Below are 23,461 nucleotides of genomic sequence, written 5' to 3'. Positions count from 1 at the left end.
CCAGCTGGAAGGGCCCTTAGTAGGGGTCCACTGGTCATCATGGTGGACGAAGGAAAAACCCGGGACACAGCGCAATAAATGGCAGCAGACCGAGGAGCTATAGCATTTGGGAAGAACTTCCCTGGAACACGCATTGGCTGGACATCGATCAGTTGAGCAAATGGGGTGTGAAGGTTGTACTTGGGAGCATATCGGAGACCGAGCATGACCCACGTGAGAGGGTCAACCCAGTTGCTGTGCATGAGGCTGGCCCGCAGAACGGCTTAAATCGAACAATGAAATCGCTCACAGAGTCAGTTGCCTTGCGGGTGGTATGTGGCAGTATGATGAAGCAAAACCCTGAGAGACTGTCGTGCAGTTTTGATGTAAACTGTGGAGTCTGTTCAGAGTTGAGGTCAGCTGATGTGCAAGAACGGAAATCTCGTCACACGAGATTACTTAACGCGAGATCAAAACAACAATGGCGGCGATTGTCGAACCGCGACACTGCGTTGCTGGAAAAAAAGATGTATCATAGTTCTTTTTTTTGTTTTGACTGAGAAATTTCCTTGCATCCCAAAAATGTACGTTATTTGGAACTGTGTGTCCCACGGGAAAATTATACGTTTCGGACGCAGGACGCAGAGGTAACGAGATGACTGGATATTTTATATGGATATATTAGTGCTGTCAGTTTAGCGCGTTATTATCGGCATTAATTTAAATCAATTTTAATGTGATTACATTTTTTATCGCGAGATTAATGCGGCAACACATCACAGCGAATGTTACGTTGCTCCATAAATAAACCAGAAACAAAACAACAAGCGCGCTGCACAGGTCTACGCCCATGTCTGTTTTGCCAGCCATGGCAGCGTGAGACACTGAAAACGGATACTTAGAGTTTATGAATGGAAAGTTTACTTTTAAAAAGTTGTAGTACCTGGATGTTATGCAGTCGTAAACTGAGCCATCATCATCGCACGTCGAGTCTGAAATACCACTTAATGGCCAAGCACACAGCTGATGTGAGTACTCCGCCCCCTCGTCTAAGACAGACAGCCTTAGATCTTTTCAAACCGAAGAAAATGGATAACATGACGAAGAACAAATTTGCTGAAGCCATAGCTAAATGTATGGCTACTGCATGCAAGCCTGTCAACATTGTCCACAGCTTGACTCAAGCTGAAGTCATTCGCATTGCCTCTAACGACTCCACTACGGATTGCCAGCGAGAGCCTCCATTACAAGCTATGAAGAGAAATTGTACGTAGCGGAGAAGGCTAAGGTACACCGAGAGGGAGAAGACACTGTTTCGGGAGAGAAATAAGTGACTAGGTTGATGAGCCTCTGGTGAATAAAGAGCAGGTAGCATGTTGAATATGATATATGCCACTGACACGATTGTTACTTGTTTGGAACCATTTAGTGTGGAAGGGTTACCATGTTCAATGCCCATATAAATAAAGGGGGTGGAGCTTCTCTGTGTTTGTCTGACAGTGACGGTGCGCTGAGGAACATCGAGAGTTCAGAGGTGCAGTGGGAGTGACCACACTGAAAATAAGAAAATATCTCCAGTGTTGTGCCTCGAAGCAAGCGTAGTCATCCGAAATGATGTCCGCACAAAACAATAGAGACTTCTGCGCTAGAAGGACCAACAGAATCAACATAGCCTGACTGCTGTGTTCAAAGCAAACTTGAGAAAAACGAAGTATGCAACCTTGGCTTAAATCCACTGTAGGCTGAGCACTAGTTTACCTTAGATGTGCACTTTATAATGTTATATTGCTCTGTTTTGATTCCATAAAAAGAGCTGCTAAAGGAGCTCTTTGACACAATATTTTTTTTCACTGTTGTTGATGGACAGTAATATTGTGTGAGAGATTATGTGTGAATAACTGCTCCACGTGAAAAATTTTCATGTAAAATTGAAATTCAAATCGAAATTGTTGTTTCAGTAAATATTTACATTTTCTGCATAGACAACTGATCCATGATTCCATGTTGATGTGAGCATTAAAACATGAAAAAATAGGACAAAAAGATAGAAAAGGAAATTTAGAAACGATAAAAAATGTGAGTAATCACGATTGAGTTAATTATGACAGTTGCGTTTTTAATCATGATTAAAAAATGTTAATCGTTTGACAGCACTAATATATATATATATATATATATATATATATATATATATATATATACACACACACACACAATATATTATATATATACACAGTATATGTGTGTGTGTATATAAAATATAAGTGTGTATATATACACCGTATTTTTACGACTATAAGGCGCCATTAAAAGTCTTAAATTTTCTCCAAAATGGACAGGACGCCTTATAATGGGGAGCGTCTAGTGTATGCGCCGAGTTCCAAAGCCTGACTGAGAGCATCTCTGGCCGACACGCTGTTTATAGAGAAAAGGCGGAGTGAGTGACGACAGGCATGCGGAAGTCCGCCAATTAGTGAAGGGTGGGCGTGTAATAGGATGCTAAAGGCATGTCCCTAGCAGGTACCTGTCGCCAACGAGTGAAGGGTGGGCGTGTAAGAGGATGCTAAAGGCATGCCCCTCGCAGGTACCAGTCGCCAATGAGTGAAGGGTGGGCGTGTAAGAGGACGCTAAAGGCACGGCCCTCGCAAGTACCAATTGCGTGAGTACATTGTAAAATGGCGAAATAAAATACAACCGAACTCAGTTTTGCTTCCGTTGCCTTTTTAAAAACGTGTTTTTAACGGGCGGGCGTGCATGAATACCGTATGTTTAAGCTGGCGTATGTTTTACCATGCCTGGCTGCGCCCAATAATACAGTGCATTTTGTGTATGTGTCAAATACAGAAATAGCACCCCTTACTGAGACTGCGCCCAACTACATGGTGCGCCGAATGGTCGTGAAAATACGGTACATATATAAAAACCCTCAAAAGAAGATAAACGCAGGAACATTTCTACAACAGCAGATGAACAGATTCAGATGAGCACAACTACATACTGCCTTTCAATGGAGAGATCAGCCTCGTCTCCAGAGACAAAAGGGAGCCACCTGGCCCGTCTCCTCTGCTCCGCTTCCCCTGGATGTGGAGGTGTGTGTGCATGCATCCGTGTTCAAACCTATAAATAGAATTTGTGTCTTCCCTAGCTTTTCGCACCAATGGGATTCTCTCATGTTATAATGAGAAAAAAACCCAGCTGCAATCGTGCACAGCTGTGAGCTGCATCCTCACCCTGCATCAGTCAGCATCCACGCTCTGGGGTACCATAGAGGCGGCGGCGTGAGTGCATGAGTGTGTGTGGCAGCAGACAAATAAGGAAAGACAGGGGCAGCCCGTGAAAGGGGGGAGACAATTTACCTAAGCTGTGTAAGTGGGGCATTCTGAACTGAAGTCACCTGACGAACACAGGAAGCAGGGCTCATGTTTGTTGGAATCAATTCCCTCTTGTACAAACCTTAGGGAAGCAACATTGTGCGGTTTGACTCCCAATTGCAATTTTGTTACAGCCCATTTTACACGACATTACAAGAACAAATGTGACTTCTAATGTGAATGGATGTGCTGCTCTTATTTTATGTTGAGAGAGACGAAATGTCATTTGTGCTGTATGTACATTTGACAAAGTTTTATTCAATTCAATGCGCACACAAAACAACTTCAGAGGTTTCTCCACTTTTTCTCCCTCCTTGCTTCTGTTTATATTGTAGCTCCTTCCACCACTAATTCCATCAAGGAGACGAGACTGACAGACAAGTGAGGTGGGAGGATGTATTAATGTTTTGGGGAAATGAGAACATTGCTCCTTTATGATGTCAACTACTAAAGATCAGTGTTGAGTCCAAGAAATCACGTTGATCACACAGTCAAGTGCGGTGACTTTTATAGTTACACTATTTATCGGTACCGTGAAAATGACGCCACGGAAACGACACACTACCAATACCAGTAACAATTGTTACTGTGAAATCCTCAGGCTAGCTGTAGTTTTTTTCGCGTCCCAAAAACGCACATCGTTTGGAACTGTGCGTCCCGTGGGAAAATTATGCGTCTAGGACGCGGGACGCAGATGTAACAAGATGGCTGATCTCTAAACATTCTCTATAATTATTACCACTCCCACTAATACTACATTAATTAATTTAATACCTTCAACTTCACAGTAATAATAGACAATAATTAAATCAACCATGATTTTAAACTACGGTATATATTATCAATATTCATTATTCCAAAAGCATTCAGCAAACATAATTGGAATCGAGCAAAAGGACTCCAAATCCCAACGGCCAAACCCGGAAGTGAAGTGCCGGCATTATTGACTCCAGCTGTAACGCAATATACTTGGTTCAAACATACATTCTAGTGCCACCGCACAAACGTGACGACTGTGCTAAATTAACTAAATAAAAGACACCACTGTTACAGAAAGGCTTTACACGCTATTTAAACTGCCGATCGCGAACGGAATGAACCGTGATTGAAACTAACTGTGATGCCCTCTCTTTACACGTTGCACTGACTGTCACCTGTCAGTGGCAGCCTCGCCCCTCTTAAGGCGCCAGATAGTCATCAACATGGGTTTCCCTGGATGGATTTTGTTTGATTTCTTCATGATGTTTGCGGTCCTCTGGCCCACTTCATATCTGTGGACTAAGGTCGGTCGGTCGGTCGATGAAGGCCCTCGTTATCGAGGAATGCGGCCCCCAGGTCAGGGCGACTGCTCCTGGTGCTTGTGTCTCCGATGACTGTGGAGGCCCAGTCTTCAACCGAAAACCCCGCCCGCAGGATTGACAGAAGTGGGTTAGGGGGCCGGGCGGGTGCAGGGCCCTCTCCTTCCTCCGCGCTCGCCGGTCCTCCTCCGCAGCGACGCGTCGAGTCTCGAAGACCCGGACCCCGCCCCGCACAGCCCCACGCCAGGCCACCCATGGACTAAGGATTAGAGGCTCAAATCCTTCGTTGTGTCCAAGGACCGGCAACCTGAGGTCAAGGCCAAGGACCAAGAACTTGACTCAGAGGCCAAGGCCAATGACCTTTTCATTCCTGGACCTCACACCCAAGAGGATGGATTTGGCCATGGATATACAAATTACACAAGATATTCCTGTCTCTATTCTCATATGCAAGGCACCATAGTTTCAATTTTGACTTTGTTATCCAAAGCAGGTAAAAAGCAAGAATGGATCAATCACCATTTTCCTTCCGCGACGCGGCCGAAAATAACCAGCTGCACGGTCACCGTTGCGCTCCGCATTATCGAACCACGTCACGGGGGGAAAAAGAATCGGAGCGATGAAGGCGGCGATAACAAGGATGTTTATGCGCGTGTGCTTGTCCAGTTGTGTATGTGTATGCGTGTACAGGTCATAGCTGCTTCGTCGATGTCTGCTCATCATGAAGACAGTCCCGGCTTATCAGTCCATGGCCAAGAAGGAGGGTGGTGGTGGTGGGGGCCCTAGACTCCATGCGTATTTCCATCCAGGGGAAAGGCCAGATAGCGTTGTTTGTTTTGGAGAGACGGCCGCCAACAATTCCAGACAGCCTTGAGTCCTTGGTCTGTATCTCCTCACTGGCGCCAATCATTCAGATCCGAAAATTCTTTCGCAGCGTGGATTCCAACGTCTCCATGGTATTTTAAATCGCGCGGAGTCGCTCCAAAACCGCAAAATCGCAACAATATTGCGGTTGAGCTCAGTCACCGCTTGAGTCCGACTGTTGGACATTTGCGCCAAGCCATCCGGAGTGACCGGCAGCTTCTTCACTTCCAATAGAGCCGCTCACGTCGGTTGAATTTTGCGATAGAACAGCAAGCTGCCATCACCAAACAGCACACCGTCTTCCACATCCTCAACGGACAGTACTGTCAGGCACAACGGTCTCCACTTTCTCCGTGGATCCAGGGCGTATCCGGCTATAAGTGTCCCCGGAGGGCAAGCAGGCTCCCCACTCCCCGCTCTTTCCGTCAAAAAATGTTGTCGATTACATTGAGAGACCAGCCAACTAATTCCATGGTTAGTTCTTCGGATGAAAACAGTGTAGGAGGCTAGGGGAAAAAAGTTGGACAAAGACGGCACAAAAGACTAAGTGGCGAGCAGGGAAAAAAAAAAAAAAGTGCGAGGGCAGGGGAGCTGTGCAAAAAAGCGTCCGCCTTCGTCGAGAGCCAAGCAGAAAGAGGATAACAAAAATAACACAACACATAGGACACAGTCGTGCAATCTTCACCACTTTTCTGCATACACTTTGTTGTCTGAAGCAGTTATAGATGAAAGAGGAGAGGATCAAAGTGTCCTTTCGCCAGTGGATCAGAGACGTCATGCTGAAAATGTGCACACGTCTGCTACAAGCTACACGAAACTGTAGCATCCATTAACGAAAAAGAGATTGGCTCACATCTCCTGTCCCATGTAAATCAACTTTAGTTCCAAGCCGCGACTCCCATTTCCACATCCGCATCGGCGCTGTGCACCAACGCTCCTTTTTTCTCATCGTCGGCTCCTCAAGCCTTACATCCATCCAGCCGCAGACCGTTCAACAGCACCGATCTCTCCGCTGAACAAAGCGGGGCTGTGAAAAATGCTGCCTATTACAGGTGCAAGACACAAGCGCTCCGGGACAAGAAAATACCCTGTAATGTGAATTTGGAGATTTGTTTCTAAATACATTTACACGTTTGAAGATAATTGATGACTACAAAGTATTGAATTGTGGAGATATCGTGTCCAAGTGTTTTCCCCGTTTCCGTGTTCCTGATTTATTTTAGGTATGGCTAAAACAGGTGCCCAGTGACAGACTTGTTGACAAGCAAGAGTTCCAGTCCCTCACTGAACAATAACTTGGCCGCCTTCGTTCACATCAGCAGATATCTGGCACAATTCCGAGTTATTATGACCAAGTCCAATTCTACCACGAGCTAGCTGTGTTTACATCACCCGAAAAGCATCTTTGCAGAATGCTACAATTTACGGAATGGCTCAGTGTTATTATTGAAATTTAACAGCATTAGGTGATGTCGCAGGTGGGCTCACTGCCTATTCACTAACCGAGATGTGCCCCTCAAGTGTTTGTTGACTTGTAAGCTAGCGCCTCTGGTCATGGCATGGAAAGCTCCGTGAAGACCTGGTGGCATATATTCCAGCTAACAGGCACTTTAAGCAGACAGATGTTCACAACTAAATCATGTATGTATGTGTATTCATTAGAAGGTTGCTCTGGACGAAATAGTGTTGATATCTCAACAGGTCGTGCTTTCAAAATTCAGTGAACACACCCACAGTGTTTGAGAGAGTACACAACTGTCAAGGTTTTTTTTTGTTGTTTTGTATTCTGAAGCCTCAATTAATATAAACGTTTTTTTTAATTAGTCAAATTTGTCAGGGTTGCTGACAACACTTTTTTTCTATGGTGTGTCATACTTTAAATAAATGTATTTCCACTTCGCAGGGACTTCACGTTTTACATTTTCAAATCAGTTTGAACATTTGGTCACCATCAATTTTTTTTGCAGGTTCATTTAGAATGAATGACACCTAACTAAAGCAGCCCGGCTTTAGTAAGAGTGCCTTGTTCTGCCAGCACAACAGGATATCCAACTGATGCTGACTCAAGCAGTAAATGGAAAAGGCCTCTCACATGTACATTGTACTTTTCTAGTGTTTCTGCTACTGGTACTTTGTGGAAGCATTATAGATGAGAATTTACACAAAATGATCAAGTGAACCAAAAGGTTTTAGTGTATGAGTGTAACCCAGTCATCCCCTAAAAACAGTGATAAGTGAAATCCGTGAAGTAGGATTTATTAAAAAAAAAAAGCAAAAAAATGTGAGAGGGACGAAATTTCAGACATTTGACAAAAAAAGTTGTACGTGGTACTTGATAGTCAGCTTTTATTTTAGTTAGTTATTATACAATACTGAACTATGTACAGTAAATATTCCCATCCCCGGAATTCTATGGAAAGCAATATCCCTCACCCGGAATAAAAACCTATGCATTAACATTTTGACTACGGAAGCGGAAATTCCCCTACCCGTAACCCGGATACACGCAACGCCCAGCCGATGCGACGGAAAAGACAACGCTAAAACAAATTTTCACTTCGCGTTTTTCAATCATTAGATTCTAAACGACGACTTGTAAGTGATTTTTTATTGGTGTGCGTTTTACTGTAATTGTGAATGATTTTAACTTTATTCACTTACGTCCTGGAGAACGTGGCACCAGCTTAAAAGCAGCACCCACTCGACATGACCGAAGAAACGTGTTCGCTTCGCCGTTCTCATTCATCAGATTCGAAACGAAGACGTGTAAGCGACTTTTTATTGGCGTGCGTTTTACTGTAATTGCGAAATATTTTAACTTTATTCACTTACGTCGTGTAGATCATCGCATCGAAACGTAGAAGAATTGTAACGACTGGAGCGGAGCGAGTGAAATGCATCCGTTTGAGCGAGGCTGGACACAAAGTTAAAAAGACCCGGAGACACTTGGAGTCGGAAAGACGCAAATTGACGAAACTTTAAAAAAAACAAGGCATCGATGCAACTCCTGATGACAAGCCACCATCCAGCAAGGAAGCAATGCAAATGGCAACAAAAATCCTTCAGTATGCACAAGAATTACCAGATATCGGTGATCAACGGGACAGTTACTTGCAACTAGCAATAAAACTATGACACGCAGGCAAACATTGTCATAAACCAAAGAATGCATCCAACAAAACAATCCAAAATACACATTTTTCCCCAAGACAGAAAAAAATAAACATTAAAATACTGTATGTATTTTACTGTTGTGATTTTTTTTGGGATACACCTGTATTGCAGTTTTTGTTATGTAAACAGTTTTTGGACAGTATAGTTTTGTATTTTATTGATTGTGTTGTTACACGTGCATTTAGTCAACATACTTGCAGGTTCATAAAGGACATGTACCATGCTCATCTCCCAAATGAGGAATTTCTGTTATCAGGACAAATTGGACAGCGCAAACACGAGTCCGTACTAGAGAATATTTACTGTATACAATGCGGAGACGATTGCTCTAAGACTGCAAGGGAAGCTCAGCTTCCCCTAAAATGTCAAAAGGTAAGTGATCAAATATATGTGCGTACGTACAATTGTGTGGACATGTCATTGACCAAATATGTGCTACAATGCGCCCAACTTTTGTTCCGAATCAGCTTCTTATTACTGGTTGCGACACGACTCTCTTCTTATTCATTCCTGTATCTTCACTGTGCTTTAAACTGTGTGGACGCTGAGCGTCGACCGCACGTACGCTGGGCGTCTCGAGAGTTCATTGTAGGTTGTCCCAATGCATTGAAATGAGACGAGTCATTGGATAAATGCCAGTTTTGTCCAACGTGGACACTCGGCGTCTCTGGGAGTCTATGGATAGTGGGCGTTTATAAGCTGGATGATGATGGATGATCTGTCTGAGGCTGAATCTTCTTTTTGATTAACAGCGAAATGAGCCAATCACCGATCTTATGGTGGGGTTTTTAAACAAGGAACAGAGAGTATAATTCACGTATAAATAAACGGATACATGTTATGATGTAGGCCGAAATTGAGCTTCCCCTCCTTGACAGACCAGCATCAGTCACTATACAATGAAACCAAAGACCAAATATTTTGCAACGGTAAATTTAGCAAGCTGTACAGAGACGAGGTGCGGAGACTGTTCACGTTGGTCAGTGCCTTAGCCAATCAGGATGCAGAACGCAATTCATTGTTTCAAAGCATTAAAAAAAAAACTGCAGTAAAAAAATGTTAAACAGCGAAGCCGCGGAAAGTGAACCGCATTAGAGCGAGGGATCACTGTACATGCATCTGTCCTTTGAGCTTAGACAGCCTTGCATCTTGGATAATAATCCTCCACCACCAACTGGGATCGGCTCTTCATATCTCAAATGATAAATTCTGGACCATGACCGAAGATTAGAGGACTTCATCAAAGGGATGGATGATATGCAGTTATTGGAAGAGATTTGGCTGACACTGGTGTTTCCACACACGTTGAAAAGAGGCAAGCAAAGGAAGATAGAAATAAGTAACGTGGGATGACCCACATGCACATGACTTCCTGGCTGAAAATGATGAGATTGGTTGCCTGAATCACTTGACTGTCAGTAAACTGACAGTGAAATTAGTTTGAGAAGCACCATTTTTCAAGCACCATGACTCACGGCGTAACCCTTCGCACACCAATAAGCAGTGGGTTGCGGTTGTTATTTGCCCAATACACACATGGTCAAATTGGACTGTTGAGTGGGCCTCACAATTGAAGCAAAAGCATTTTTAAACTGTGTAATCATAGTAGTTAGGCCTGCTAATTTGACCCGGATTACAGTAGCCAGTAGTTCTATTAATCACAGTGAGCTATGCATTATGATACTTTATCATTATCATCATTATCATAATGGAATTGAGCTCCATCCAGTTGGGAATCATCATCGTCGAGAGATTGGGAACTGATGAGCCTCAGCCCATATAGGCGCATGTCTCCACTCCCAACGGCTGTCACACATGACTTAACCAGCCGATCCCAGACAACAAGATAATGACATATAAAAACAATTAATGTGACTTACCGATACCAGGTGCGGAGTAGATGAAATACAGTGCCGAGGTTGAAAGCGAAAAGAGGAATAAAAGCCCAAGGTATGACCTTCTCCGGAAACGCAAATGTGTCGACATTATACAGGCAGCAAGAAGCACACGGTGGCACGTTCGCGTTATCTATACACTGCCAGCAGAGGTTTCGATGTGTCCAGGTGCTCGAAGGTTCGGACAGTGGTACGCTTTTAACGATCCGAGCGGTGTGGTCGTGCCTGTCTGCGGCAGCGTCGAGGCAGCAGGCGACAAAAGCTCACGTCGATTTCCTCGGCAGGTTGACAAGAGCGGTCCTCCGGTAATCAGTCCAGTCATACGAATTCCATTTCTGGCATGGGGTGGCTTCGGCTCTAATGGCGGCTAAAGTCCGGGGTGCAAATCATAAAATCACATACACACGCACACGACAACAACGGGCTTTAGCGGTGACAGAGCGAAGCAACCCGGCGGCCTTGTCGTTTTTCACTGCTGGGCCATCATTTGTCACGATGTACGTCGCTGATGGAACTCGGACGCGCCTGATCTTTCCTTCCCAGCCTTCTAGCCTGTCTGCCTTTCCTTGCTTGCCGTGCCGTGATGAGTGTTTCCCGCAGGAAAATGAGCAGCGGCACCTCAGTGGGCGTAGACGCCGAGCACCACTGCAACGTGCCTTTCCACAGTACACGGAGGAGAGGGTGGGGTGTGGGAGGGGGGGGGGGGGTCTGGTTTCTGGCGGCATATATTCGCATTGAAACAGACACAGACACGCGAATTATTATTTTTAAATTTTTCGTTATTGCCTTCGGGGACGGCTCGTACGACGTCATCTATGAACGAACGGGGCTCTGGAGTTAATTATGAAAGGAAACCGCCAAATGCGAAGACTGTATCGCGAAACGCCACATCATTTTGCTTCACGACTTTCTTTTGTGAAAAGCCTCAAATTCCCTCTCCATTTGGTAGCAGGGTTCTTAAGTGCCGCTACCTACCTCCATAAAGCATCACTTTATTGCGTTACACACTTGGAAGGCACCTGACAACTGGCGCCGTTGCAATGGCTTTTGGGAAATTGCGTCTGTTTACTAAAAACTACTACGTGAAACATCAATGTTTTTATTCAAAGAAACTCATAACCACTTATGTTAACCCTCAATTAATATATAAACACATGAAATCAAATTTTTAACAGCGAAGCGCAAATTAAACTACATTGATCTTTGCTGCGCATGCGTGTATACGTAGAACTACTACTCCCAGAAACATACACTCCGGAAGTTAAATTTTGACATTGAAACGGGTATGGCGTCGTCGATATGGAAGTGCTCCACTTTTTGAGTTCAAACGTTCGTTTTCTTGTTTGGACTGATGTTTTTACATAATGGCAAATACTAGAGTTTACGTTCTGTTGTTGGTATTAGTTGTGTTTCCCTACCCGTGCATGTCAGTAAAAACAGAGACAGTAAAGACTTTGCATGTGTTGCAGCGAGATAACGAGGGAAGGGACGGTTTCCATAAGGATTATGCTCTTTCTGACAACCGGCTTTCATCAACCAAACATGACACTGAAGAGGCACGCGATTCACTCGACCGATCCGAAGACATACCGACTGTCAGGTTTGATCTTATGGTTTTAATTTAAGTCCTTTGTGGAGAAGCCTATAGCTCTCAATATGTTGCTAAGGAAAAAAAAAGAATACCGGATGGACGAAACCACTCGAAGGCTACGTACGTTTGTCATTGTTAGATGTAATTTTTGGGCAAAAATATGTGCCACCAAAAACTGAATCTGAATAATTTATATTGGAATTTAAATCACTAAACTTGAAACACTGAATCTGATTACAGAAAATGAATTTGCATGTTCTATTTGAATCTGTTATGAATTTATACAGAATTTGAAGAAATATTTTCTTCAAAATATAATAAAATATTTCTTCAAATTCTGTATAAATCTTTAATTTGCCATCTATATAATAAATCTTTATATAATCTATATAATAATCTTTAATTTTCAGAAAGAATCTGAATTCTTTCTATTCTGTATATTTTCCCCGTTCAGTTTTACAAATACAAATTCAAATCAATAACCAATCACAAATCCGATCAGAAGGCGAAACAATTTATCCAGTTTCTTTAAGCGATTTATTTACTGTCAAATCCATCTCCACTTTTCACCTGGGATTGGGATTGTCCCAGCACTTGACAAAATGTGCGTATAATTGACGCACATTGAAATGTAACATTTTCCTCCATTGATTTGGCTCATTTCTTGAATCAGAAATGACATTCTTAAAACTACCACCTCTCATTTGGCTAAACAGTCTTGTATTATTGCACAACAGTACAGCTCATTAGCAAACTCTCATGTCTCTCCCAAACCTGTTCACACACACTTCAAAACAAGATCTTTTTTCAAACCTGGAGTCAGTACCATCAAAACAGCAAAGATCATTGTTAATTGCTTTGCTCTGTATTCACTTAGTGGTTTTGCCCAAAATAATCTGCATGATTCATCGGAACACTATGGATCACCCGCAAAAGTTTATAGCACTCCCAAAACAGGTTAGCCATGTGTCAAAACTAAATTCCTTTCTCTAGTCAGAAATGTATCGTCTCTTTGGCATTGTGTAAGCAATACAAGTCAAACTACTTAGATGGTTTATCACTCTAGCAGAGGTGTTTTTTTCTTTTTCAAATGGAGTCAAACATTACTAGTAGTTATGTTGGATTGGCGAAACAGTCATGTGACACAAGTCTGTCTGACCTCTCAAAATAGAGTGCACAAGTAGTAATAAATACCTGCAGATAAAACTATAAGTAGCAATCGAAATGTAGCTCAGTGCCACCTAGTAGAAGTATTGTCTCTATGTAGCAAAAATCCTCAAAGAAATGTAGAAAGTACTGTATGTTGCATGAAAATGACTCTAACGGGTAAAATTTTGAAGAAATGTTTCTTGAGTAAAACTAACTTGTTACTGTTCACCCACCACTCAAACTGTTCTGCCTTTTTCTTTTCAGCAAGACTAATGACACAGATAACCGCGCAAATGAGTCCATCCACTTCACATCATCATCAACCAAGCCAACAATGCCAGCACCCCCAAATCCCAAGGCCATTCTGCCCGTGCAAACAGGCGTCCAGGCTCAAGAAGAAGAGCAGTCCAACGGGCTGACCATTTTCTTCAGCCTTCTTGTTATTGGTAGGTTGCCTTTCATTGAGTTCATCTCCATAAGCAACAAGGGAAGACCAAACAGGATGTTGGGTACGGCACTTACTTGCAGCATACAGGGTCAAAAATATTATGGAATCCAGTTTGTCATGGATAATATGATCTCTGAAATGTACAAATGGAATTGTATGCACTTAACATAGATTGGTTATTGGTAAGCAATGAGCTGATCGAGAAATTGGGCTTGTCCCTAATTTGGGCCCGATGAAGAATCTTTGAGTCAAAACGCATCAACAGTAAATTCTTCTGTGACCAGTGCCGCAGCTTCTCCATGTCTTTTCTGTGCAGAGCTGTTATCCTGGAAAAAGATGCCATCTTGAAGAATGTAGATTATTCAACATATTCCGTTTTGATTAACATTTTTTGTGTTTACCAAATAATTCAATCAACACTTCTTATCGATTGTTATCATATTAATTCACAATTCAGGAAATTTCTAAATTATAACACCGAAAGGCTGCGCAAACTTTTATTTGGTTGTGCATACTGTCTGACAAAATATTTTGGTGAGCGCTCATTGCAGGCAGACCTTGATTTGTGACAGTTTTTCAACTGGCAGAGTGGTTGCATTGTAGCGCTAAATGATTAATTGAAAATTTATCCGGGATTTCAATTATAGCTTCTCTCAATCTTTAGAACATTATAATTGAAGAAAAGAGATTTACATACGGAACAGTTCCCGACGTTGTGAAAGTATCCTGTATACACCATATTGTTTTGCTTGGCAAGCGTGTATTGTATGTGATTTTGCTGTCCCTGAGCATGCTTCAAGCTGTTTGATGACACCCTAGTTGGAGTTTACTTTAAAACTAAACACACAACAAAAATAATTACAAGCATTTTTTACTTGAATACAAAATATGCTTTGTTTTAGAACATCGCTGGGGCTAATGTAATACAGTGTACCATTGACATGCTAACAGGAAATGAGTGCAGTATCGACTTGGGTTATGATAGTCTTTCCAATAACGAATATTCGCAGGCAAACTTTTTTTTATTGTCATACCAACACAATTTTTCACATGACATGGCACAACCCATGAGGTCCATAGTTAGCCCAGTAAATCCAAGGACTTGTGAAAATAACATAAGTTAAAATAAGTACGATGAAGAGAGAATTCACAGCTTCAATTGTGCTAAAAATGCAAGGTGTCAAAAGTGTGGATCTCACAGCATGAGTTTGAATTTTACAAATTAACCCTGCTATTGGTTGGCAACCGATTCAGGGTGTCCCCCGCCTGCTGCCCGAAGACAGCTGGGATAGGCTCCAGCACCCCCCGCGACCCTAGTGAGGATCAAGCGGCTCGGAAGATGAATGAATGAATGAACATGGTCATTTTGTACTTGACAAAAAGAATAAGGTGTTCACGAATAAAGTGTTAAACATGTAATAGTAAATGGGCTTTTTAGTTTTTGAAAACAATACAAAGTTTTGAAATCAATAATAATTATGTTAATCGTGATTTAAATCTCAATCAAAATGATCGTTATTTTATTTTTCCATTAATCGCCTAGCCTTATTACATTGCTGCAACAGGTTCCGGCTTCTTTCCGAGTTCACGGTCAGTCTTGTGGAAGATTCCTTAAGAATACCGAGTAGTTTCTGAAGCTGTGCCAATCGTGTATAAATGTTCAAGCCATTGATAGTTTGGGTTTGGTATCATCGTGTCAATGAGGTAATGCCATAATCAATAATAAAGTTGCGTTTGGCTTTAAGGTTGAAAGACACATGATTTTTGTAAGGCGTAACTTCAATACAGTTTTCAGTTAGTCTCTACATTTGCACGATTTCCTATAATTTCCTGTGGCATGGGGAGCAGAAGGATTTTTCTCGAAGACGACCAGGTGTTCTGCAAGCACCATAGACTATCTTTCTGCAACCCTGGTTGAGCTGAAAAACACAAAGTAGAAATATATATCACTGAAGCGATATGCATGACCGCTCCACATTATACTGAGTACCGGTATGTACAAAAAAAAGGCAGCGATGTTTACTCAAATAACGGCATGCATTTATTGTCTGGAATTCCCCTCGATACAACATGATGAAATCATGTGACTTTTGCTCCAAAGTGTGCCATATTACAGTTATGTGTTTTAACTCAATGTTTGTTTGTTTTTTTGTTTTTGTGGACACCCTTTATACTGAAGTATCAGTGTACATACAGTTTATTGTGTTGACATTAGCTCAGTTTGTAGTTTTGATTTTAAACCATCTGCACATTGTTATTGACTCTGATCTTTGGTTAATAGACATTTTTCAGTCATAGAGAGCTCTTTTAGTTTGGGTCAATTTAATGTATCTAACTGCTTATTAACAATGAGTGTTTTTGAGTCCACAGCAAATACATGCCGTTGTCACGTGGGAATGCACCAAAGAAACTTGATTGGATCTGTTCCACTTGCATTGATATAGACTGCGTTATGCATTTTAACGGCCTTTATGGACAACTCCACTTCATACAAAAACGTTTTCGAGCCCCTCTTCTATAATACACCACATTGTTTAATGCAGGATTACACATCAGTCAGTGTTCAGGTACGGCATGTTCTTTTGGGTGCTAAACGCAAGCCATTGCAGCACTGAGCTTTTTCAGTATAGTGCAGGATATGCATTAGGGTGTGGCCGCCCAGTGAGGTGCGAATCCGGACGCGCAACGACTTCTCCTTCTTGGCAAATATCATGTGACCAGTTTGAAATACCCAGGAAGCTAATTGATGAAATGTCAACCGCCTGGTACCTATAGGTGAATCGATGACGTCAAACTTGCTGACTAATGTTTATTTCATACATATAATTGAGATCGATAATGTTTTTCCCCATCTCTGTGAGGAGCATCTTGGAACTCAATCTGTGCTCTTTTGTTCATTCTTGTTACCACAGGTACCTGCATCATCTTGGTTCATCTGCTTATCAAGTTCAAGCTACATTTTCTTCCAGAAAGTGTTGCTGTTGTGTCCCTTGGTGAGTTTAATTTGTCAAAACATTTTCCTAATTGTCTTGTTTTCAACTCTGTTTATTTTTTAAGGTGGAAAACACAATGCGCCACTTGGCAAAGCCACACAAACCTAAATTTGCTGGTAAACATAGAAGGTGGATGGGGATTGAGTTTGTAGCTAATTTCCTACGGGAACTGAAGGGGACTAGAGCAGAGCTGAAAGAGAGTACATGCACTATTAAGACCTTCACTAAGTTTTAGTACCGGTAAGTTTCCCATAGCAAAAAGTGCCAAGCGATGTGTTGTCAGGTGCGTTGTGCTACCTCTAAGTCCAATCGACCTCTGGATAATTTTGTTAAGATACACTCCCTCAAACTCAGGGGCGTATCTGTATCTGCCCCAAAGGTCTTTTCCTTTTTTGTCCCCACCAAGCCCCTCAATCGCATTGAGATGTGGGAGTGTTTGGAGCAGGACTCTGCTGAGGAGAGATAACAATGTGCGAACAAACCAGGGAGACACCACTCTTCCTTCCTTATCTCTTCTCTGTCATCCACTAATTGTCTGCTTTGCTTCTCGCCATCCCAATCCATCAAACGTGCCTGTAGATCTGAAACTCTCTAGTTTGATGCTTACACTTATAGTTTCCCTGTTATCTTGTTCTTCCAGTGCTCTCTTACAGATCTTTGTCAGGGTCTGCACTGGGTCATGAACCTTCTTTGCCAATGTGGCTACACAAGATAAAACTCTCCTAGCTACACTTAAGAGTAGTGAGTTAAGAGATTCCGTTTGTTTTGCCGCTGTCTTGTTTATTGCCACATGTGTATGTAGTAATGTGCACATGGTAAAGACATTATGTAGGCATACTTTAAGGCTTACTGTATTTGTAGTGGAAGAAATGGGCCAAGTCATCATCAGTAAGTCATCCTTACTCTCATCAGTAAGGGAGCCGTTGATTGGTGGCCTCAGCTCCCCCTGCATTTCAGCCCCGCCTACAAAAACATTATATGTTACGTTATATTGTATAAGTTTTTGTTACGATGTGACCAAAATAGGATAGTGCCTTCGGCAAGGCGCTTGTTCCTTTTTACGACAAACTGCTGTTTTATCCATAGGTAATTCTGAAATTATAAATATGGTCAATGGTCAATGACAAACCAAGTGGCAAGGCCATTGAACTCTTCATGTCCAGTGCAGGGGCTCTGAGTATGAAAGACAATCTATGCGTATCGTCCGTATATACTTGGCAGCAGACATGGAAATGTATTCTTTGGTGTGTGCTGTCTAGGCAACAGCGACTTTGTGTGTCCCTCGCTCGCTCGCTCCCTCCGCAAGATGATTGCCATCTGCTTCTTTGATCTGTCGATCAACGCCAAATTCGGAAGTATTATTGTATTTCAAGGGCGGCCTGGTAGTCGAGTGGTTAGCACGTTGACTTCACAGTGGAGATGTACCGGGTTCAATTCTAGCTCCGGCCTTCCTGTGTGGAGTTTGCATGCGAGGGTTTTCTCCGGGTCCTCCAGTTTCCTCCCACATTCCAAAAACATGCATGGCAGGCTGATTGAACACTCCAAATTGTCCCTAGGTGTGAGTGAGCGTGAATGCTTGTTCGTCTCCATGTGCCCTGCGATTGGCTGACAATCGGCTTGGGTGTCCCCCGCCTACTGCCCGAAGACAGCTGGGATAGGCTCCAGCACCCCCCACTACCCTAGTGAAGATAAAGCGATTCGGAAAATGAATGAAGAATGCGTTTCGCTGAAATGAAATTTACATGCAATGCAAATGTCTGACAAGGCCACGTGACTAATCTTGTCCTCATTTAGATATTAATATCTTGAATGTTCATATCTTGATTTTGATGCGATAAACATCAAGTTGCAATGGCTTACAATCATACATATACAGGTATATTTTAAGAATAAAATTCCTGCCTCATTTGTATGAAATTTTAAGCCCAGTATGTTACTGTAATTTCATTAAGGTTCTTATGGGACATCGGTACTTTATAGCTTTTAAGGCAGGATTTCCCAGGGCAATTTTGACGGACGACTTGGCCCTTTGCCAGTGGAGAATATGAGTAATAGTTACTTCACCACTCCCTCTTTCAACTCATTGGCCATGTGGTTAACTGAGAGCACGCACCCTGTTTGCATTCCCATTTGCATGAGTGTTAAAGCGTGTTGGGACACTATTTGGAGTATATAATAGTCAGTAACTTAATTCAACATGTTGTACGAGGAGTCCATTATTTTAACCTCTAAACCAGGGGTCCCCAACCGCAGGGCATTTGGTGCCGGGCCGCACAGAAAGAACTTGCCTTAATTCCATTTTATTTATTTAGGAATACGAAAGATGTTTTAGTTAGAAAAATGACCGGATTCTCCGTTACATCCGTCTCTGTCACGCTTGACACGCGTCAAACCACGCTTCTGCGTCACGTGACCGATTACACCAAAAAAAAGACTTTAAAAAATTAGTTAAAAAACTCTTGGAGATCGCAAATGACGGCGGCCTTAAAAGGATGTTCGAGACAACTGGATTAAAGTTATGGCTGAATATTCCGAGATCGCCACAATAGCACCGTTGCTATTTCCCACATGCTACCTGTGTGTGGCGGGGGTTTTCTGCAGCAACGGCGACTAAAACAAAATTACGAAGTAGACTGGACATAAAACACACACTTGATGTGTCATTGTTTCCTATTACTACGATATGGGACCGTCTGGTTGCAGAAAATCAAGCTCGGGCTGTGGTGAGTCGTTATTTTCTTGCACTTTTTTGCATTGTATCGTATTTTGAATGCATTAAACATTACTAACGCGATCAGAGTGTTGCGGCCGGATTATACGTTCCTTCTTTATTGTTATTACATTTCGAAAACGCCACAGTTTTCATGCAGCTCATAGCATATTATTTTGTTGTACAGTGCACTCCGCTTAATAGAACACCATTGGGCCGAAGCGCTTCTGTTCTACTAAGCGGGGTTTCTATTAACCGGAGACACTTTATTAGGTACACCTTCAGACACGTCGACGACCAAGTTATGCACGCAGAAAAACCCCTGCTGACGAGTTAGAAGAGATATTTCGACTGTGGACGTCCATATCTTTAATCAAACAACAAAACAACAACTTTAATCAACTTCGGTCAAACATCTCAAATCAAGAGAAAAATTTCGTTACTTTTGTCTGGAAACAGGAGTCCGTAATTTTGCGGTTGACTTCCCTCTCAATGCACTGGATAAGAGGGAAGTCCTGGAAACCGCGGGCGTACCTTCTGAGAATCCAGCAATGCATCGTATCGTCTGAGTATGTCCTTCTTATCCGCAGGTGATAGCCCTCGTCTCTTGAATGAAGTTGAAGCCATTGTGACGTGCGTGTGTCTATGTGTGGAGTGACGCGTGCTACCTGTTACTGTATACGGCTAGAACTACCGCGTTTTCTCGCGATAGTGGTACAGTATCGCGATAGCTACACTTCGAAAACCACTAGTTTACAATGTTCATTGCTTACGGCCTGTTCTATTAAGCGGAGATCTGTTCTACTAAGCGGAGTATCTTTATAGGAAATTGCATTAGGCAAATCCGTTCCAGAGCCTTTTGCTCTATTACCGTATTTTCACGACTATTCGGCGCACCGTACCAATGGCCGCAGTCTCATTAATGGGTGACATTTCTGTATTTTACACATATACAGGACGCACCGCACGAATAGGCGCAGTTTTAAAGTGGTAAAACATACGCTTAAACATACGGCATGCATGCATGCTAACACGTTCGCTAACACGTTAGCTTGAAGCACACACTGAAGCTCGAAGCTAAAACACGTTTTTAAAAAGGCAACGAAAGCAGAACTGAGTTCGGGTGTATTTTATTTACAAGGTACTCACGTTTTTTGCTCAAGCATCACTCAGAAAGCCATCAAAGTCGTCATCTTCTGTGTCCGAATTAAACAATTGTGCAAGTATCGGTAATCCATTCAAACCGCCGGGTTCCCCCTCGTTGTCAGAGTCACTCTCGTCGTCATGTGGCTCCACGGAAATGATGCCGGCTTTGCCAAAAGCTCGAACAACTGTACTAGGAGCAACGTTCGTCCAAGCAGCTACAATCCATTCACAGATCTTGGCGTAACTAGCCCGGCGCTGCCTCCCACTCTTCGTGAAGCTGTGTTCGCCATCGATCATCCATTTTTCCCATGCCGCTCGCAACTTCACCTTGAACGCCCGGTTGATGCCGATGTCCAGCGGTTGGAGTTCTTTCGTCAAGCCTCCGGGAATGACGGCAAGCTCGGAGTTCATTTGCTTGACTTTGTCTTTCACCGCTGGTGTGAGATGGGCACGCATGGAGTCGCAAATCAAGAGTGACGGCGAGGCATGGAAAAAGCCATCCGGTCTCTTAACATACACCTCACTTAGCCACTCTCTCATTTTCTCCTCGTCCATCCAGCCCTTTTGGTTTGCTTTCACGATGACGCCGGCTGGAAACTTTTCTTTCGGCAGCGTCTTTCGCTTGAAAATCACCATAGGTGGCAGTTTCTGTCCGTTAGCATGACAAGCAAGAACGACAGTGAAAGCTGACTTCTCGTGCCCCGTTGTGCGTATCGCAACCGTGCTGGTCCCCTTCTTCTCCACAGTGTGGTTCACCGGGATGTCGAAAGTCAGCGGGACCTCGTCCATGTTGGTAATGTGGTTAGGCTGGATGCGTTTGTCGACAATCTTTTTACTGCAGTAGGTGCGGAAAACGGCCAGCTTTTCTTTGTAGTCCGCTGGAAGTTGCTGAGCCACGGTCGTCTTCACTCTCATAGATAGATGGCGCCGTTTCATAAAGCGAAAGCACCAAGACGGACCTCCTTGAAAATGTTCAATTTTCAATTCTTCGGCTAACGTTTTCGCCCTTAGTCGAATGGTGACCGTGGAGACGCTTCTGCCGGCTGCTCTTTGATCAAGAATCCACCGCTCCAGTTGGTCTTCCAACTCTGGCCACCTCGCCTTATTTCCACGGAAACTGCGCTTGGTCTTTTTGACTTGGCGAAGCTCGTTCTCCTGCTTCCTCCATTTGCGAACCATGGATTCGTTGATATTAAATTCTCTGGCGGCTGCTCGATTCCCGTGTTTCACTGCATAACCGATGGCTTGGAGCTTGAATTGCGCTTCGTAGGCGTGTCTCTTTGTGGAACTCATTTTCGGGGGTTCTTGAAAACCAAAACCGAAGTTGTTTTGCAATAATGCACACACTCACATTTTATACATGTGCTGGTACCTGCTAGAGGCGTGCCTTACACGCCCACCCTTCACTCATTGCCGGACCCACCCCCTGCGTGCCTGTCCTCCCTCACGTCCACCTCTCTTCATATATGTAAATTATGGAGAGAGAGATATGTAAATATAAGTGCGCGGACGCACTTCACTGATTGGCCGACCGATTCCCCGCACTTCACTGATTGGCCGACCTCACTTCCGCCTTTTCTCTATATAAACAGCATGTCGGGTCTCAGCCAGATTTTGGAACTCGGCTCATAGAAAAGACGCATCGCATTATAAGGCGTACTGTCCATTTTGGAGAAAATTTTAGACTTTTAATAGCGCCTTATAGTCGTGAAAATACGGTAAGTGGATTATTCTATTAACCGGTGTTCTATTAAGCGGAGTGCACTGTATTATTTCTGCCACACCTTAAATGCCGGTCCCTGAAAATATTGTCTGACATAAAGCGGTCCGTGGGGCAAAAAAGGTTGGGGACCCATGCTCTAAACGGACAACTTGCCTCCATTTTGTCTTTGATCTCCATTGTGTTTGGAATTAAATGTTTTTATTAGAGCTGTCAGTTTAGCGCGTTTTTATTGGCATTAATTTAAATGAATTTTAACGGGATTAATTTTTTTCTCGCGAGATTAACGTGGCACGTGTCACAAGCGGATGTTACGTTGCTCTATAAATACACAAAACAAGCGCGCTGCAGAAGTCCACGCGCATGTCTGTTTTGCCAGGCACCACAGCGCGAGACACCGAAAACTGATACTTGAAGAGTTTATGAATGGAAAGTTTACTTTTAAAAAGTTGCCAGATTGCTCCACTGACAAGACCAAAGTTACCTGTTCTTCTCTCTCTGTGTATCATACAGGTATACGAAGTATGCCACTGACGCGATTGTTACTTGTTTGGAACTATTTTGTGTGGAAGGTTACAGCGTTCCGTGTCCACATAAATAGAGCGGGTGGAGCTTCTCTGTATTCGTCTGACAGTGACAGCGCGCTGCTGTTGTAGCGACCTTGCGAAAATCAAATGTCTCCAGTGTTGTCATCGAACGAAGTGTCGTCATACGAAATGAGGTAGACACAAAAACCGTAGAGAGACTTCCGCGCAAGAAGGACTAACACAATCAACATAGCCCCCCTCCTTTCAGAATGGTTTGCCCCAGCAGCACGGGGGAAGTGCTTGCGCCTGTTTGTACAGCCGGCAGTTTTGAATACAGCGGCACATAACGAACACTGGTGTCCGGGGTCTCGTTATTCTCCAACAAACATACAGAAACAGCTGCTGTGTTCAAAGCAAACTTGAGAAAAATGAAGTATGCAACCATGGTTTAAATCCACTATAGGCTAAATACTAGTTTACCTTAGATGTGCACTTTATAATGTTATATTGCTCTGTTTTGATTTAATTAAAAAAAGCTGTTAAAGCAGCTGTTGTGTGACAAAATATTATAGTTGTTGATGGACAGTAATATTGTG

The 23,461-nt window shown here is 43.0% G+C and overlaps 2 protein-coding genes across 2 annotated transcripts in view; one reads left to right on the top strand and one right to left on the bottom strand.

Moving 5' to 3' along the window:
• The window catches only part of b4galt5 (UDP-Gal:betaGlcNAc beta 1,4- galactosyltransferase, polypeptide 5), a 44,965-nt gene extending 33,697 nt beyond the window's left edge, over window positions 1-11,268 (bottom strand). The window contains exon 1 of the mRNA XM_052056828.1: window positions 10,567-11,268. Within this exon, the coding sequence (XP_051912788.1) occupies window positions 10,567-10,672 (106 nt within the window). The 5' untranslated portion in view covers window positions 10,673-11,268. The remainder of the gene's footprint in view (window positions 1-10,566) is intronic.
• A 562-nt stretch (window positions 11,269-11,830) lies between these two features.
• Window positions 11,831-23,461, top strand: part of slc9a8 (solute carrier family 9 member 8) — a 35,848-nt gene continuing 24,217 nt past the window's right edge. Inside the window, exons 1-3 of the mRNA XM_052056498.1 lie at window positions 11,831-12,181; window positions 13,586-13,767; window positions 16,682-16,762. Coding sequence (XP_051912458.1) covers window positions 11,946-12,181; window positions 13,586-13,767; window positions 16,682-16,762 — 499 coding nt within the window. The 5' untranslated portion in view covers window positions 11,831-11,945. The remainder of the gene's footprint in view (window positions 12,182-13,585; window positions 13,768-16,681; window positions 16,763-23,461) is intronic.

The sequence above is a fragment of the Hippocampus zosterae genome, chromosome 2 (genome assembly GCF_025434085.1).
Source record: "Hippocampus zosterae strain Florida chromosome 2, ASM2543408v3, whole genome shotgun sequence".
NCBI lineage: Eukaryota > Metazoa > Chordata > Actinopteri > Syngnathiformes > Syngnathidae > Hippocampus > Hippocampus zosterae.
This window is presented reverse-complemented; position numbering and strand designations above follow the sequence as displayed.